Below are 18,127 nucleotides of genomic sequence, written 5' to 3' on the forward strand. Positions count from 1 at the left end.
TTGGCAGCACCAAACCATTTGCTGCATAGCATAGAAGTGTTAAATATATCATCACTTATGCATGATATTGCTTATAAAGTACGTACTATAAATAGCCAACAAATTAATTAGGTAGTATTCTAGACATGGGTGTCATTTTATGAATCCGTACATGTGTCGAACCCGTATATGTTTGAATCCTTAATAATTTCTGTGACTATAAAAGTCCATGAGAGTGTGTTGGAGTGCAGTGAGCGTCAAATGCTAGAACGATTGTTGATTAAGTGAATACTGAAGTTACCTGCTTCTATGTTGTAGATCTAAAGGTACACATATGAACCAGTGTGGCCTATATCTTTATATACATACATTACTTACAGTACAATGAGCTACTTCCAGTGCATAGTTTTTGCCCTGATCTTTGGCTGTGTCATATTCCAAGATGTTTCTGGTGTTGCAAGAGTTAAAAGATCTGCTGATGAAAATTTGCGTGATCCAGGAACTTACATTGTCCACTTTCAGGACAATTCAACTGACGCTCAGCAACAGCACTTTGTGAATCAGTTGATTATAGGCTGCAGCAAGGCAAAGTTTGAAGCAAAGATAATATCAGAATATCCTAACATCAAATGTTTAACAGTTACGCTGTCAGAAAGAGCTTTAAAATGGGTGAGGATGATTTGTTGAGTGATTTCATTGCTAATGTGTTTACTGTATCGTTGAATGGCTGGAATTACATTTATTAACAGTACAAATTAACTACACTGTATATACTAGAGCATATGGTATAGTTGGTTTTGTTCAACCATCAGTGAATACAGAAGGCAACAAGACCTGTAGGAGTACCACCTACAAAAAACAACACTGTACAAAGACAATAATATATTTTATTGCCAAAAAAAATTGATGCATAAGTAGGATATGTTAGTTACAAAAAAGTAAGAAGAAAGAAATATTTAGAATCACAAAGAAAAGTGTACAATAGATGCTTATAGGTTGCACTGCAGGGTACAGGTTATATAATAAATGAATGTAGATCCAAATGAAAGTACTATAGACAAAAAAGGAGAACCTATACAATTTTGTTTGTGTTATCATGTGACTATGTGTGCAATGATGCTGATGCATGTTCTTTTAGGTCACTAATCACCAATTTGTTGCTTCAGTGAAGGAAAATGTATTCATTTTGTTGGATGATGAAAATGACACTCTTTCATCTGCCAGGCCAGGGTGGCACTTGGATAGAGTAGACCAAGAGGCATTGCCACTGGATCAGAAATATACTGCTGGCCAATACACTGGGAAATCAGTTGATGTATATGTACTGGACACTGGTATTCACTATAATCACAGTGTATTCAATGGTAGAGCTCACTATCCAGGCTGTGATCCAATTGACAAGATAGACAATGAAACACATGAAGGGGAAGACTGCAATGGTCATGGAACTCATGTAGCTGGTCTTGTTGGTGGAAATGGTACTGGACTAGCCACTAGTGTGACTTTGTTTTCTGTTAGAGTAGCAAACTGTCTAGGCATTGCTTCTGAAGCATCTCTCCTTGATGGACTAATGTGTGTACGTGAACATAGGAAACATAGAAATGGAACACATACAATTATTAATCTTTCTATTGCTGGAACTAACATAATGCCTAGTGTTAGCAAATTTGTGAAAGAATTAATAGCTGATGGTGTGGTAGTCATAGCTTCTGCTGGGAATGGTCGTGATGACTTTAAGAAACTAAATTATGACTCCTGTAAAGTTTATCCAGCAGGTTACAATGGTGTTATCAATGTAGCTGCTACTGACATGAATGATAATGCATTGATGGGTGAATTTGAAGGTAGAACTTTAATCACCAACATGGGATCATGTGTGGACGTGTTTGCTCCCGGCTATACCATCCTCAGTAGTGACATATGTATCCCTAACAGCTCCTGTTACAACTCTACAGCTAATGATGGAGATGAATGTAACATATGTCAAAGATTCCGATCAGGAACTTCCCAGAGTACTTCATTAGTTACTGGAGCTGTTGCCCTACTACTGGAGAAATGCCCACATATAACCAATACAGAAATTAGAAACATGCTAAGAACATATCTCTCCAGAGGCAGAGTCCGATTCTGTAAGGCATACAAATTCCTGAGTGAATACACTACTCTGACAGCTGTCAATGATGTTGTTGGCACTACACTTAATCGTTTACTGTTCATAGGAGTTTTACCTTATATAAATTGTGAAGAGTTTAATGGTGAACCATTGTTTACTTCAATCAAATATTGATATATTATACAGTGTATATTATATGTCACTTGAAATGGTGTTCATGTAAATGTAAGTATGTATAAACTTTCATTATAGTATATTATACTTTCTTACAGTTCAAAACTTAATACAATAATGCTGTGTTAATGTTACAGAAGACTCTTGTGTGAGCAAAACATTTGTCTATATACTTGACATTATTACTTTGACAAGAATACATACCCACAAGTTGTTCACTGAATATTTTTAATAATACATACAGTAAGTAATTATGCAAATACACGATATTATTAAGGATTGACATGTCCTTTCAAATTTTACTACAAAAGGAGACAATTAGATTTCACATCTCTCTTATACATTTGACCCACTCCGTAAAATAACTGGCTTCTTAGTCTGAATTAATCTTCATTTACCACTAATCGGTCACTGAGCAGGGCTTGTGGTAAAAATACATTGGAGACTGACATTAAAATGCTAGTCATAAACATGTTCCATGTTGATAATGTAATATAACAACTGACAAGCACATATGGCAGCAGTATGCAATTGCTCTGATAAATGCAACTGATCCCTTACCATAACATTATACACCCTATACAATAGGTTATTAGAGTGACTATTTTGAATGGTGTCATCAACAGTAGAACAACTTTTAGTTTGTAGTGAAGATTATTCCAACAACTATGCTATGAAATGATTCCTAGCTATGCTATGAAATGATTCCTATATATATGTACGAGTCTTTGCCTTTTTACATAATTACTATGCTAAAAATTGCGTTGGAAGATTAATATCAGTCTCAAACCTGCACCGATTATTTGAATTGCACAATTAAACTTATTCGTTTAGGGTTAAAACTAGAAAGAAAATACACCAGCACCTGTGTTCTCCTTGTTGTGATAGGAAGTGTGATCAAAAATCAGTTATTATATTTGCTTTTATACTAGCAGAAAATCCAACATTGCCCATATCATATTTCAGAGGAAAAGTAAGATAGCGTATGTCTATCCTCTATGCAGTCAATAACAAGTCCCATTTTTAGTGAAGCATTTGTGCCAAATATTCTTTTCATCTCCTAAATAAGTCCAAGCAATGAGAAGTGATGATAATAGACTCTTAATTTGTATATGTGAGTAGGTCTTATGTACTCATTTAGTGGTTGTATGGTCAATAATGAATCTTTCTTGCTTCTTTTTATTTAGAGTTCTTTGTCCTGTTAATCATATTTTCTTTTTAAGTGATTAAGTTAGAGTATAAACAGTAACTCCAGAACATTGCCAAGTGTCACTATCAATTTGGCTAGGGTAATTATCAAATTATCATTCCAAATTGGCACGATATGTGTGGTACACTACGGAGACGATGTGTGTGGTACACTACGGAGACGATGTGTGTGGTACACTATGGAGACGATGTGTGTGGTACACTATAGTGTTTTGATGGTAGTCAAATAACAGTGATAAGCATGAATCTTTGCACCGGTGCAGGAGAAATTATACTGTGGTGGTGTTGAGAGTCGACCTCAGTCAGTAATAATTTCAGAGTTACCAATTTATCCACTGAAGAATCCTAGCACTGCATGTCTTACAGTGTCTATACACGGGCTATATCAGTAAAAAGCATAATAGCTACATATGTACAGTATGAATGTGGCCATATACTGTTACAATAACTGAGGATTAATTTATTTACTTGTTATTGACTCTACCAGTTAGGTACTGGAGGGTGAACACACCTGTATGTGGTGTTTACCACTAAAGGTAAATAGGTTAGTGGGATAATTGTGTACTTTGAAACTGAAATCATGATGCATAAATTAAACACACACAAAATAAATTTTAATACTCAACTATTTTAAATATCTGGTGTTGGGTGATTTACAAAAACATATGTATCAATGTTTTCCTGCAGAGATTTTTAACAGGCACATGTATATATGTATAGTATACACACACACTCCAGCATAATATGAATAATAAGTCACACAACATACTAAATAGTTTATATTGCTGCACTATATATATGTAGGAAATTAAATTTGGTGTCTCTGTAGGAGAGTAGCTGATTTGGTCATATTTTACATTCATCACACAGATGCCAGTGAGTAGCTAACCAATGTTATATATATGTACGAGTGATGTGCAACTGTTAAATCATGTTGTTACATTCGTGCATACTGTATACTGTACAGTTATTTCACAGTACACACAAATACACACACACACGCAGAGCAGAGCAAGTGTGCAATGTGTGTTTGTAGTGTGTGTGTGTACACACAGACACACATACAACACACACACACTCTCACTCACATGTAAGCATGTACACACACACTACACAGACACACAGACACACTACACATGCACACACATTGCACACACATTACACACTACACACTACACACTACACACACACACACACACACACACACACACACACACACACACACACTACATAACACACACACACACTTAGGTACATTATAATAATATATACACGCATGCTAATAAAACTATGAAAATGTGTGCCCCTTCATGAGGATGGCTTGGTAGCCAGCCACAGTGTTGAATGTACACATGTAAAAATAAATTACGAAGACATGGGATTGCCATGCATGTTTGTTGTGTATATACTGTAGCTATGGTAGTTGATTTCACACATGTACAAATATGGGATCCACCCTACATGATAGACGAAAAAAAACATTTCAGATGAATTCATACAAGTTTAAGGACAACATAAAAGAAATAAAATATGCTATCACCTATAGACCTACCATAAGTACAGTCTATATTTAATATTATGCTTTCTAGTAACATGTGTATGTTGTTAACCACTTGAGATGCACAATGGATCTACCTAAAAGGATGATGTAATGTTGTGTAAAAGTTATGTTGTTAACATATTCTACACATGTAAGTAGTACTGTACATATAGATTAGGGACATTGGTTTGAAGTGCATTTTGAACACATAAAATGTTTTAACTGCATGATCAAACTGAACTGAACTCTCATACCATACGTAACTCAGAGTTCACTATTAAAACCAATAATTTAATGGGTTGTATGTATATACACAATACAATATTGATGTTACCTGTAGCTATCAAGAAAGACGCAATTAGCTATACCTAAGGCTAATAATGTACAGTTTCATCAGTTCAGTTAGTTCCATCTAAACTAATGCAAACTGTATTATTATAAAGTTGGTATTCATGACAGGTATACTGTAGTTATCGGTTGTTGTTTTTCTGGTTAGACTATTTGGAGATTGATAGTGGATATTGCACCTACAATTGACCAAAAAAAGGAATAAAATTGTCCAGATTGTGTATGGACATACCATGTTCGCAAAAACTTTTCAATGGTTGTTTAGAAGGTGTTTTCACAGTAAATGTGTACAGTACACTATAACAGACTACGTATCTCATGGACAGATGTTGAAATGGTACACATTGTTAAATATGTAACACCTACACATGTTTATGTCAATTGCATAACCACTGGAATGTCTCACTGGAATGGTGTGAGTAGTATATTGTACATGCATTCATGGGTTTCTACAGGGTCAACGACAACACATGTACTGGACTGAGAATATAACTGGACTGGACTATGAATAACAATTGATACCCTTGACTGAATCATATTCTTTTAAGTCATACATAGCTTAATATTTAGTATCTGCATGACTATCTGAAAAGAGGTTGATATTTCAGAAGTATTTATTTGGAAATCGTTATGATATAGCTATAGTGTGCTACCAACTTGGGGCTGAGGTAATGTCTACAAATACTATTGTAGCACAATTTAAGGTGAAAACTGCATGCTGATTTTAAATTTCTCCATCTCGTATAATTGTTTGCCTGTTTAAAAAATGTTTGCCTATGTTTGGTCATTATTATTAATGCTTAACAGAATTATAATGGCAAAGTTGTTAGAATAGTTAATTAATTTTCTTTAATTTAATAGTTGGATTAGTATTAGCTTAGAGTTGCTTTCTTAAAGTTGGTTAGGACAAGCGTTACATAGGACTACTTAAAAATCATGTGATCATGTTTTATGGTGAACAGATCCTGCTAAAGAATACTTTAGTAGAAACAATTTTTTTGCTCAACCACTTATAATTGCAGCATTCTGTTCCCTTGAATGGCCTGGCCCATTGTAGGTAGTAAAATGTGAGGACTTATTTGTCTTTATTTTGTATATAATAATATGTGCTAAAACACCAACAGTGGATGATTTACATACGTAATATACGTGTACACTTCTGTTAAGCATTAAGTGCAAATTTAAATGACCGAACTTTTGACACAGAAGAAGCTTTACAAAAACATTTATAAAAGGAAAACGTGCATGATGGAGAAATTTAAAATCAGCAGTTGCACCTTAAATTGTGATATACAATTATAATATTACAGTATTAGATATTGATAAATCTTACCTCAGCACACTATATCATATGATCCCTTCATAACTCCAAATAGAATGTATACCTAATGAGATACCAAACAAATGTCTATACTGTTTTAATATCATTCCTTTTCTATATTACTAGACATATTAAAAATTTAAAATAAGAAATAGGGATCGCTGAAAAAAGCCACGAAACAAGAAGGGATCGCTGGGGGTGGTAATGTAAACCACAAATCCCTATTTTGACTCTCTGTCATAAATTTTTAGTTACATGCTCTGTCAATTTGAAGTGAGTCAAAATAGGAGTTTGTGGTTTACATTACCACCCCCAGCGATCCCTTCTTGTTTCGTGGCTTTTTTCAGCGATCCCTATTTCTTATTTTAAATTTTTTTGTGTACTTTTTTCCAAATCCATTTATGGATTATAAGTTAATTGGCACATTAGTGTAGTAAGCTAACAGACATTCCTCAGTTTAAAAGGCTAACTCAATAACTAGATGTCTTAATGCATTATTAATTTTGTATTTATAGAGAGTCAAAATAGGGATTTGTGGTTTACATTACCATTCCAGCGAAATTTTTAATATGTCTAATTTGTGTACTTTGTTCCAAATCCATTTACGGATTATAAGCTAATTGATACATTAGTGTAGTAAGCTAACAGAGATTCCTTAGTTTAAAAGGCTAACTCATTAGATATGTTAATGCAATACTAATTTTGTAATCTATGATAAAGACTGTATTTTCATCCTGATTTGTACACACACAAAATATAAAGCAGGATACATTAATTCCCAGTCTATACTCAGTGTTTGAGCCATCATCGTCAAACTTGGTGCCGTTGCTGAAAACACACTGCTATATGAGCTACCTACTTGTCAGAAGAATTACTGATTGTGCACCTATCATACAGGAGACAGTGTTGATGACAGCACAGGAGACTTGAAGAAGAACAAGATGTCTTAGGTGTTTATTCTAACAGAAGGACAAGAATGAAACTCTATGATACAATTTATAAGAATGGTAACTGTTAGTGTTATAATTCCAGTAGAATCCAATTTTTTTCAAAAGAGAAGATAAATTTTCACGTGATATAACGATGCATACATCAAGCACGTGCATTATAGGTGTAGAGTTGTCTAGCAAATAGGTAGTGAAGAGATAGCTATATACATTGTAGCTGTAGTGCTATTATTGTAGCGATGACGCTTTACAACACCTTTGTATAAATGCACGTATGAACAGGGCTGAATACAGCAGCAACACTGTGAGTTGGTATTAATCAAGCAAATAAGAGATGGCTAGGCTTGGCCGAAAAGTCTTCCTATGCCGGTGTTTGCATGTACAAATCACAATGTCACTACTAGTGGCCAGTGCATGGCATAGCCAGTCTTACATGATTACCAGGGATTTGTCAGTCATTACAGAGCTTATGATAAGAATTCTCTGTTGTCCTGCCACAATGTCCTGGCAAACCAAAATTGGCTGGACAATTGCCAAAATTGACTGGACATGTGGAAGATGAATGCCCAGTATGTCCACTGTAGCATAGCAAATAAACATTATAGTGGTAAGATGTCACATGCCTTACTGCAACTGTTATGTGGTTACAGTACACCAGAGGGTTGGCAATGGTACATTTGTGGTCACTCCCTTGGGTTGTAAGAATGTATACTATCTCCTGGCAACCAAGTGACTGTTATTGTTGATAGCATGCCAGCTCAGCCCTTAGGCTCCTTCCTTGTGCTTTGATGGGACACTGTGTCCAGACAAATTGCATTATGGTCAGACATCTATGCAATTTGACCGGATTTTGTCTGGTGTCCGGACGTTATCATAAGCTCTGCATTACCCATGCAGGAGTATTTTAAACTGGCATATTGAGTTTTAATTGCCAGGACTTAGACTGGGCTCTAGCCCTGGAAAGCCTAGGTGTAGTCTGCTAGCAGCAGTGTGTCATAAAGTGGAACACCATAGGTATAGTCAGCAAAGTCTGGTTAGCATGTGGTCATAGCTAAATGTTTGCAACTGTCAATGTCACTAGCTGATTGGAGAATGTGCTAAAATAAGTGCATAGTAGCTAGTTAGTGACATAAGCACAGTAGCACACAATCCTCCCATATAAGACTGTCAGGCTTCACATTCTGTAAGTTGTTTATGACATGGCCATACCATATGGGAGGGTTGTTGATGATATCCACAAAATATTTTAAATGGTAGGGTTGTAATGAACACCCCACCCAACCTTTTTTTGCGTGTGAAAAGCAGCCATGATATCAGCGCTACCATTTATCTTCCACCTATAATGGACAAACAAAGCACTCACTGTGATGGTTAGGAAGAAGAATAAACTGGATGCCTTGCATGCGTGCTTGAATGGCTTCTTGTAGCGAAGACGGGCACCTCACTAGAGACCCTATTATGGCGATCTTGTAAGGTAAAAGAGTGCTGCACAACTTCAATCTGCCATCTATTAACGTTATGAATACCATAGTCTAACAATACGCATCCTGAGTACACAAGATCCCGTAATTTTATTCTTCTACGGCTTCTTCCGTATACGGAACGGCAGGCGATGGCGAAGAAGAACTTAGAAATTTATCGAGGTGGAGGCCGGTTAGCGATCTGTAGAGTACGGGTTAATTAATGGGTCATGGACACGCGGAAGGACTCAGTGAGTAAGGCCGTGTAGTTTTTATCGCGAAAAAATGGAAGCCTTGGGCTGTACACGAGTGAAACAAAATAATAATATGAATAATAGGAACAATTCGCGTAAAATTTGCAATTTTTGAATGTTTCCAAATTTCGTCTAGACCATTTTTACTGCTATATCACCATTTGTCTGAGTTCAGTGTTTGATAATAAGCCTTCTGAGTGTTGTTTTATGCTCGAGTCTGCTTCAATACCAGAAATTTGAGGTCATGGGCCTTCTGATTAAAAATTAAATTGACATACAGTGTTGGATTGGCAATACATCTCAAATAGCGGTGTACAATTTCCGCTCTGCAGTGAAGGCAATGAAATTTTGTATAATAGAGGCTAAATGACCCATTTGGTAGGATTGAAGTCCGTCTACATGTGGCAATACAGACTCAGTATGGTTCGGTAGGCCCAAATGTATGGGTTTAACATACAATATACTCACTCACCCTACGAAGTCGGTTGAATCTGTATGTAACCAATCATTTTCACCTTATTATTAACGCGTAGGCTAAAACCTTCGCTAAATACAGCCATCTACTTGTGGTTCCAGGCCGTCCATAAATGTCCAGCGGTGCTTCAACAAATTAGAAACTGCTTCAGTCTTAGTCTCGTGCCCAGACCCCACCCACTGCGTTAGGGTCTGGTGACTTACGCTATGTTTTTGGGCCCGCCACCATATTGTTTACGCATTTGTATCCATAGCTGTAGTCGGCCATTTTCCTAGTTCCAGCCTATCAAATCGCGTTGTACCTGAATCAAGGCGTCCGATTGGTCAGAAAAGAAAAATAGTGTAGGGCCCAAAACTCCTGCGAATGTCACCAGACCCTATTCAACGCAGTGGGTGGGGTCTGGGCACGAGACTACTTCAGTCTATGACGTATTGCCTACGTCATTCGTCATTAATAGGCAAATCCAACTAATTATAGGTGTTCTGTTTTCTCCAGCAAGTAAACTACGAAAGTAGTAGCTAGCTGAAACTGTCGCCAAATGAGATAGTCTACTTTTCAGGGTATATTAAAATCACGTACATCGAACTAGAAAATGCTTGTAATAAAATCAGCAGACTATGATGGGTGCTGTTTTAAAGTAAGGAGTTTTGAGCATATATGCACGTACACAGTGCAAAACCTAGAGCATGCTTTAGCATGCTCTCGTCTAGGGGGGTCTGGGGGCATGCCCCCACAGAAGAGTTTTTGAGAATTTACCCATCTAAGGTTAAATCTGGGATAAATTTGGACCAAAAATTGCTCGACTAGTTATGCTAGCGGTAATAACAAAGCAAAATGACTGAAGTATGATGTGATAGACCAGCTTCCTCCAGGACAAGACACTTATGGCGTACGCGTTGTGATACAGACTACATTATAGTCAATCAACTCAATTAATTTAAAAATGCAATAACATGCGCACATGCATGCACATTAGAAACAATCATCAGTTTAGTCGGTGACTTGTGGCTTCCAGATGAATGGTTTTGTATAGACGAGCTGCAGGCTACAAAGGAACATGTACTTGTAAATTACAACAGAAATTGAAATAAAATAAGAAACAAACAGTTTATATCTCACACAATGTTCCTTAACTGAGAAAGTTAAAGCACACAAACAGTTATTTCGAGTATCCCTTTGATGTGGCTAACACTCTAATTTATGAGGTATAAAAGTGTGCCATGATTAAACCATGCAGACACAGACACACACTACATACACAGTATGGCTTTGAAGTGTACTAAGTGGAAGCAAATTTTGAGGTTAGTGCAAGATAATATCTTGGTTAGGGACTAAATGGCTTCAAACCCTTTGGAATGTGTTGGTTTCAATCATTAGACATTTATTCCAACATATGCATAGCTTCAAAAACATCGCATTCAAAAGTGATTGTATTATATGAATATTTTACACAGGTTGTCTACACTAATGCACACGACCAAAAAATGTACTAAATTTCTGGTAATGTTTCTAAGGCTGGTTTTAGGTGAATGCTTTATTAGGATTTTCAAAAATTCCACTGCGATCCCTATCATGAACCCACTATCGTGGTTCATGATACAGACAATAACAATCTAATTCATTCCACCATTGAAAGTCTATGTACACAAAGAGCAGCATGATTACTTTAAAATAATTGTCCTGGCTACAGGTAGTACAAATTATTATAAATGTTAGGTACAGTAGGTATAATGTACTGTTGTTATTCTTAACTGAACAATTCAATCTGCATAATTAGCCAAAAAATCTGCTTATCATGACTTAGCAAAATGATAAGAAAAACAAAATGAAGCCATACAACATGGAATTATGTGTTAATGGATGTAAGACTGTGATACCATTGATGATTATAGATTAATCAATTATAGTTGGGGAACCAATAATCTCTCATGGACACTTAGTGTAGGTCATAGCTCTAAAGGGCTGACATGTGCACTACAAAATCTGTTTTAACTTTTATGTAGGCTATATTGAATTCTAGAGTAGCATACTGTAGACAATATTTATCTATTCCAACAAATAAAGAAACAGTTGGTATTATTATTGTTGCACTGGTGCTGGACACTGTGATAATATTATTTTTAAATTCTGTTGCATCTGGTGTTGTAGAAATTATGCAGGACTTCAGAACGTAACCCAAGAATTGTTTATGTATGTTGTTCACTTTGAAATACCCAGTTATGCACATTGATCGCACAGTCAAAGAACAGAGCTAGAGAAAAATTTCAAACAGAAATTATCACACAATTTTTTGGTATGGGTGTGATTTCTGATTGGATCTGAAGATATGTTACAATGAATTTTCAAGAAGTGAATTTTGAAACACAGTATATGTATAGCTAACAATAACATGCAGTGCAGTACGTATAGCAACAAAACAAATATCATAAACTACATAATGTGTAAGTAGGGACCCGCCGATTATGCTCATAATTTTACCTATTATGCTATGCTGCACTGCTCAAATATTTACCTATTATGCTTAAATTTATGCTCAATACTTACCCATTATGTTCAAATTATGCCCAATTATTTATGCCTCAGTTCTCATGCTCTGCTAATAATTTCCAGTTTATGGATAAATAACAAGTGGCTGAAGCACAAACTTACTTGTCAAAATGCATATCACAGAAAAGATCGATATACTCTAATAGAACAGTCAGCTATGTGATTGTTCTATTAGAGTTACTGACTGTTCTATTAGAGTATATCGATCTTTCCGTGATAGCTATTTTGATAAGCAAGAATTCATACTATTATACAAATATTCTGCCTATTATGCAACCATTATGCTCAATGCTTTCAGGCACCTATTATGCTCATAATTATGCCAGCATAATCGCCGGCACAGCAAAAAATACCACATTTCCGGCGGTTATATCGGTACAGGAAATGTCAAGGAAATTTTCTGTTTGAATTTCTGACACATTTCTTGTACTTGTACATATCACCTTTCCAAGTGATTTCCAGTTTTGCAGGAAATGCCACTAACAAAAATGTCAAGGAATATTTTGTTCATATTTCTGGCACATTTCCTGCACTAATACATGCCACCTTTCCAGGCAATTTCCACTCATGCAGGAAATGTCACATTTCCTGGAACTGGAAATGTCAAGGAAATTTTTTGGTTTACATTTCTGACACATTTCCTGTACTTGTACATATCACTCTTCCATCTAATTTCCAGTTGTGCAGGAAATTCCACAACCAAATTTTGTCAAGGAGTTCTTTGTTCACATTTCTGGAACATTTCCTGTACTAGTACATACCACTTGTCCAGGTGATTTCCAGTTATGCGGAAATTTCAAGGTAATTTGTTTACATTTCTGGTGCATTTTCTGTATTAGTACATATCACCTGTTCTGGTAGTTTGCAGTTAGGCATGTAATATAAGTTTGACACATGCCACTTTTACTGTCATTGATTTGAAGTTACTATGGAATTTTAAATTGATATGGTTACACTTCAGCTCAAATTACTGTAAAATTTTGCAATAATTTTATTTTCAGTTTGTACTATGCAGTTTAACTGGTATAGCTAAAGGTAGAATTATTACATGAATATATCTGCATCCACTGAAAATTCTATCACACACTTCACAGTTTTTGTTGTCTTGCAGAATATAGAAATTAACCCATGTACCAAACTTTAATCCCATGATCAATATACCTATAATGTGTAATAACAAATTATTACAGCTTGAAAAATGCTACATGCTGTTTGATATAATAGGTTTACCACAATTTGTAATTGCTAGTAATGGTTAAACAAACAAATGGGTGGCTTTCCAGACACTCTCTATTGAGCCCCATTGGTAACCATGGCACAGAACAAAAACAAGCAACCTATGCATAATTACGTTACTTTGTATTATGAATTACACAGAATCACCATAAAACTAAATATTATAGGCTGTTATGTGTCATCTCACAATAAGCAAAAAATCATTCTATCGATGAGCTGGAACAATTTTCTATACACAGCGAACTGGGAAACTCATCTCCCATACATTTTCTACAGTATCTGTTGGAGCTTCAGCACACACATTTCTACTCTTACCAGAGGAGTACCACTATAACCAGGTCAACACATAATTATGTATACAAAACCAATGAAGCTACCATCCAGTATAGCCACTACTACTGCTACTGGATCATAGCAGTAGTGGCTAGGATCCATTGTGCCACTACAACAGCAATAAAATTTCTGGGATAAATGTATAAAATTCTCACCAGCATACGTATATGTAGCTAACTCAACTCAGATATTTTACTATCAGCAGCCACAAACTATAGGGTGGTCCGTTGAGAGATTATTGACAATGAGTCAATGAAGGGGACTGAATGCCATTAGGAGCTATATTGGCTACAAGAAGTACATGTCTATTTAAGGTAGTATTCCCACACAATTTATCATAGAAAAACGACTCTACATAATGTATGAGTATGACACTACATCAAATGGGGTCGACATTGTGATGTGTGCTTTGCTTTACATCTGATGCATAGTTACTTACATAGAATGCACTTAAAAGATTTTGGTGTAGCGATTTGTCAGTTTCCAGTTTGGCTCAGTGGGAATTGCACATGATGTGTAGCCAAAGCTGATCATACATGCAAAATTCTGTATCTATAATTATATAATCAACTCCTTCATTTATTACAGCAGCTACTACGTGTTTCAGCATGTCTCGGGCACTGAGCCAGATTGCCACAGCACTAATCACCCGTGGGCACTGAAACCATCTCTGCCTCTGGATCCAGATTGCACTACTTGTCCTGAACAATTAAATTGATCAAATCTGATAAGTGTGAACCAAAGTGTAACCGAACAAGACTACCAAGCAGGGCCGGCTCTGGCAAAATAGAGTCGGGTGGGCCACCACAGTTGAGGGTATAGCAATTGTAGCGTATTTTCAAGGGGGTCTGGGGGCAGGCCCCCCTCCACCAGGAAAATTTTTAAAATCATCACTCAAGAGATGTGGCAATCTGAAACGTAATTTAGTTGGGTGCTGACAGTTGCAGGCTGCTCAACAGAATCTTTGAAGTAAGTCTGAGTGTACTGAAGGGCTGAAATGATATTAAGTAGCAAACTCTTACGTGCAATTGTATGGCTTCTCGTACGTTAGTCTGTGCACTAGAATTTAAATTGTACTAATAACCATAGATTATAGCTAGCCCTCTATATAATCTATAGTAGTATAGCTACGTATAAAGCTTAGCTAGCTGTACATGAGGGAAGATACTCTCTTTCTCTTCTAGAGTAAAAGGTTGGGTGGTTCGCAAAGAGCAAGAATTTTAACCGATTGATTTTAACCTCGATTTTACTAAGCGCACAACTTAATATTTTTTCTGACAAAAGTTGAGGCGTTTGTTATGCTGCGCGGGAACATTAAAAATGGCGACGTTGGCAGGTGCTGGCAGAAAGTTGGAGAGAATCGAAGCGTTCTTCTGTGACATAGAGAAAGAGAAGACTCCGCAAGCAAGTAGTGAAATTAAAAAATGCCAGTGAAGCGGCCGTCTCAACTCGAGGGGTTCTGGACTCAAGTCACTACTCGCACATCACCCGCCTACCTTAGCAGCTATAATTCCATATGCGTATGTGAAAAGGAATGGTATTATTGCCACTGCTTCTAATGTGAGGAAACAAACAGGCTCTTCATACTACAACTCGGTGCAGGAAAACAAGGTAGGCATCATTTAGAGTCGCCTAGTCCATTACACAAATATTTGTTATATCCAGGTTATCAAAATCGCACTCATCAATAGAGTATATAGTATGTCTGGAGATAAATATAGTGTTACTCGTCAGCAGAATGTATCACCAGATGTATTAAGCCTTGCCAAGATGGTGAACATCATTAAGACTATAGCACCTGTTGAAAAAGTCACTCGGACCTCAGGATGCCAACCTACAATTGAGTTTGAGCTGTTACTGAATATGTCGTTGATGTGTCACCTGGTCTGTAGGTGAGGTTCTCTTTTGTGATTACAAGTCTTGTTTGTAATTATGTGTTTATTTGTTTGTAGTATGTGTTTATTCTGTGGTGTATCATTAAACAAGGCCACAAACAGACATCCTGTTCAAAATATGTGTAACCTTATATCCATTGCTCATATCTTGCCTACAGTAATTGTGCTAAGTAGTACCTTGAGTAGTATGTATGCATTCCCAGGTGCATTTGGATTGAACATAATGCCACACAGTACTTTACCATTATTTGTAACTTGATTTTAGAAAGTGATCCAGATTATACACCAGGGGAAATTGAACAACCACCTCTAGTCGGTAGCTACACTATCAAACTATCTGGCAATTTTGATGCTCAAAACTGGTTTCTTGAGGTTATGTTTTCTGGGTGTCCTGTCAGGCTCTAGTCACCTTTTCTGGCTTTGACACGAGGACCTCGCTTCATGAGAATCAGTGGTAGATGGCCTTCAACAGTCAGCCAAAGATTTTGGTATTGATTCTGCTGTATTTCAGCCACTTAAGGAGCTAGTTTTCAAGAATAGCTGCCAACCTGCTACAAATAGGCCTAATGTATTTTGTGGAGTGGACTCACGCTAAGCTAGAAACAGCTTCTTAACAATTATGCAGGCGTTTTCTAGTTCTTGTACCACTGTAGACACTAATGTCAAGCTAAAACTACTGAAGCTGCTCTTCCTACAAAGTCACAAATATCGCATGTGCACTAATTTATTAGAATATTTACAAGACGTTATAATAGTGCATAAATAGTTTAGATATAGGCTACACATAGCCTTTTCTACACAGTCTATATAGTGACAACATATTTGTAGATCGGTGTAAACTAGCTTAGCGGGCAGCATTAAGCGGATAGCGCAATACTAACTACATCGCTAAGTATTTACTTCTGGCCATTCACAGTAGCCTATCTGCTAGTACTAAGCAGTAAAGCAGCAAAGGAATTAATCCTACGCAACTACAATAGCCTCCACCACTGCTAGTATGCACAAGTTCACATGTTTTGTAAACATTCTATTAAATTAGTACATTCGCGAACTCTGTGACTTTGTAGGAAGAGCAGCTTCAGCAGTTTTAGCTTGATAATGGTGTTTCCAGTGGTACAAGAGCTAGATAATGCCTGGATAACTGTTAAGAAGCTGTTTAGCTTAGTGCATGAGTCCAGTCTGCGAGTCCAGTCTGCGAGTCCAGTCTGTGAGTCCAGTCTGCGAGTCCAATCTGCGAAATACAGTAGATCCTACTATTAATGTGTTTTCTATGCATAGTATTAATGTATTCAGTTTTTCATATTTGTTGGCCCTGACCACAAACATTTTTCATATGGCTACACTGGATCTGTTTTCAGTAATTTTGCATCGTTTAACTTTCTTAAATGTCCAAGAAAAACAAAACAAAATAGTTATATTGTAGTGTAGGTTGCATTTTTTTGTTAATGTGCATTATACCGTGCATTCAATTACATTATACAATTTGCAGAATCTTCAATAAAGTGGAGCAGCTGTAATATGCCGAACTTAAGGGCAAGGTGGAAATAGCTATCAATCAAGAAGATATTAAGTGACATCGACACACCAAGAGAGCAGAGAGACATCTAGCAAGGAGTGACACGATGGGCTAATGAAAGTTAAAACTCAAGCTTAAGGAGCAAACATGCTGATATGATGATAAAGATGGTAGTCAATTAAACAGGTTCAGCCCAGGTGATCACACTTTGTCCCAAGCAAAAGAAGTTTTCGTGATGGGTCACCAAATCTGATATATGGTACTGTATTATGTGACTAACTTGTAGCTATACTATACCCTTGTAACTGCATGTGTACTTGTATATAATGTAGTACCATGTAGATATTATTGTTTACAGTTTTTATCACATGTAGAAGTTTTTTTGATACTATACAAGAAATGTATTTGAAATTTCATTAATACTGTATATGAGAAATCTGTTGGAAATGTCATAGATATTGTATAAGGGAAATCTATAGGAAATTTCATAGATATTGTATAGGGGAAATCTATAGGAAATTCCATAGATACTGTATAGGGGAAATGTATTGGAAATTTCATAAATACCTTATAGAAGAAATCTGTAGGAAATTTCATATGTCCAGTGCAGGAAATCTGCAGGAAATTGTGCCCTATCATGTAGTAGGAAATGTACAGGAAATTTGCAAATTTCCTGTACATTTCCATCTCCTGGATATGTGCTGGAAATGTCACCTGTCCTGTAAATTTCCTGCACATATCCTGCTACAGGAAATGCCACTTTTTTTCCTGTGCGGGTCC

At 36.5% G+C, this 18,127-nt stretch overlaps 2 protein-coding genes and 2 long non-coding RNA genes across 6 annotated transcripts in view; 3 read left to right on the plus strand and 1 right to left on the minus strand.

Annotated features, from left to right (window-relative positions):
- LOC136252802 (uncharacterized) overlaps positions 1 to 18,127 on the plus strand; it is a 169,363-nt gene that overhangs the window by 139,274 nt on the left and 11,962 nt on the right. The gene's annotated exons all lie outside the window — the stretch shown is intronic.
- LOC136253548 (extracellular serine proteinase-like) lies at positions 364 to 2,266 on the plus strand. The gene is made up of 2 exons (XM_066046216.1): positions 364 to 648; positions 1,118 to 2,266. The coding sequence occupies exons 1-2, from the start codon at positions 364 to 366 to the stop codon at positions 2,264 to 2,266; spliced, it is 1,434 nt and encodes a 477-aa protein (XP_065902288.1).
- On the minus strand, positions 4,785 to 10,185 carry LOC136254292 (uncharacterized). 2 transcript variants are annotated; one of them, XR_010700424.1, is made up of 3 exons: positions 9,818 to 10,185; positions 6,697 to 6,748; positions 4,785 to 4,932 (listed from the first exon to the last, which is right to left on the minus strand). It is a non-coding gene; the product is annotated as an uncharacterized lncRNA (long non-coding RNA). The 2 variants fall into 2 exon arrangements; XR_010700425.1 differs by lacking the exon at positions 4,785 to 4,932 and adding an exon at positions 4,964 to 5,110.
- LOC136254488 (uncharacterized) lies at positions 14,437 to 17,781 on the plus strand. The gene is made up of 3 exons (XR_010700512.1): positions 14,437 to 15,547; positions 15,602 to 15,828; positions 17,321 to 17,781. It is a non-coding gene; the product is annotated as an uncharacterized lncRNA (long non-coding RNA).

The sequence above is a fragment of the Dysidea avara genome, chromosome 4 (genome assembly GCF_963678975.1).
Source record: "Dysidea avara chromosome 4, odDysAvar1.4, whole genome shotgun sequence".
NCBI lineage: Eukaryota > Metazoa > Porifera > Demospongiae > Dictyoceratida > Dysideidae > Dysidea > Dysidea avara.

What these genes read in the sequence shown, in the direction of transcription:
- LOC136253548 (XM_066046216.1), top strand. Translation starts at nt 364, where the DNA reads ATGAGCTACTTCCAGTGCATAGTTTTTGCCCTGATCTTTGGCTGTGTC. An exon ending in CAGAAAGAGCTTTAAAATGG is followed by an intron (nt 649 to 1,117) that starts GTGAGGATGATT and finishes ATGTTCTTTTAG; the next exon opens with GTCACTAATCACCAATTTGT.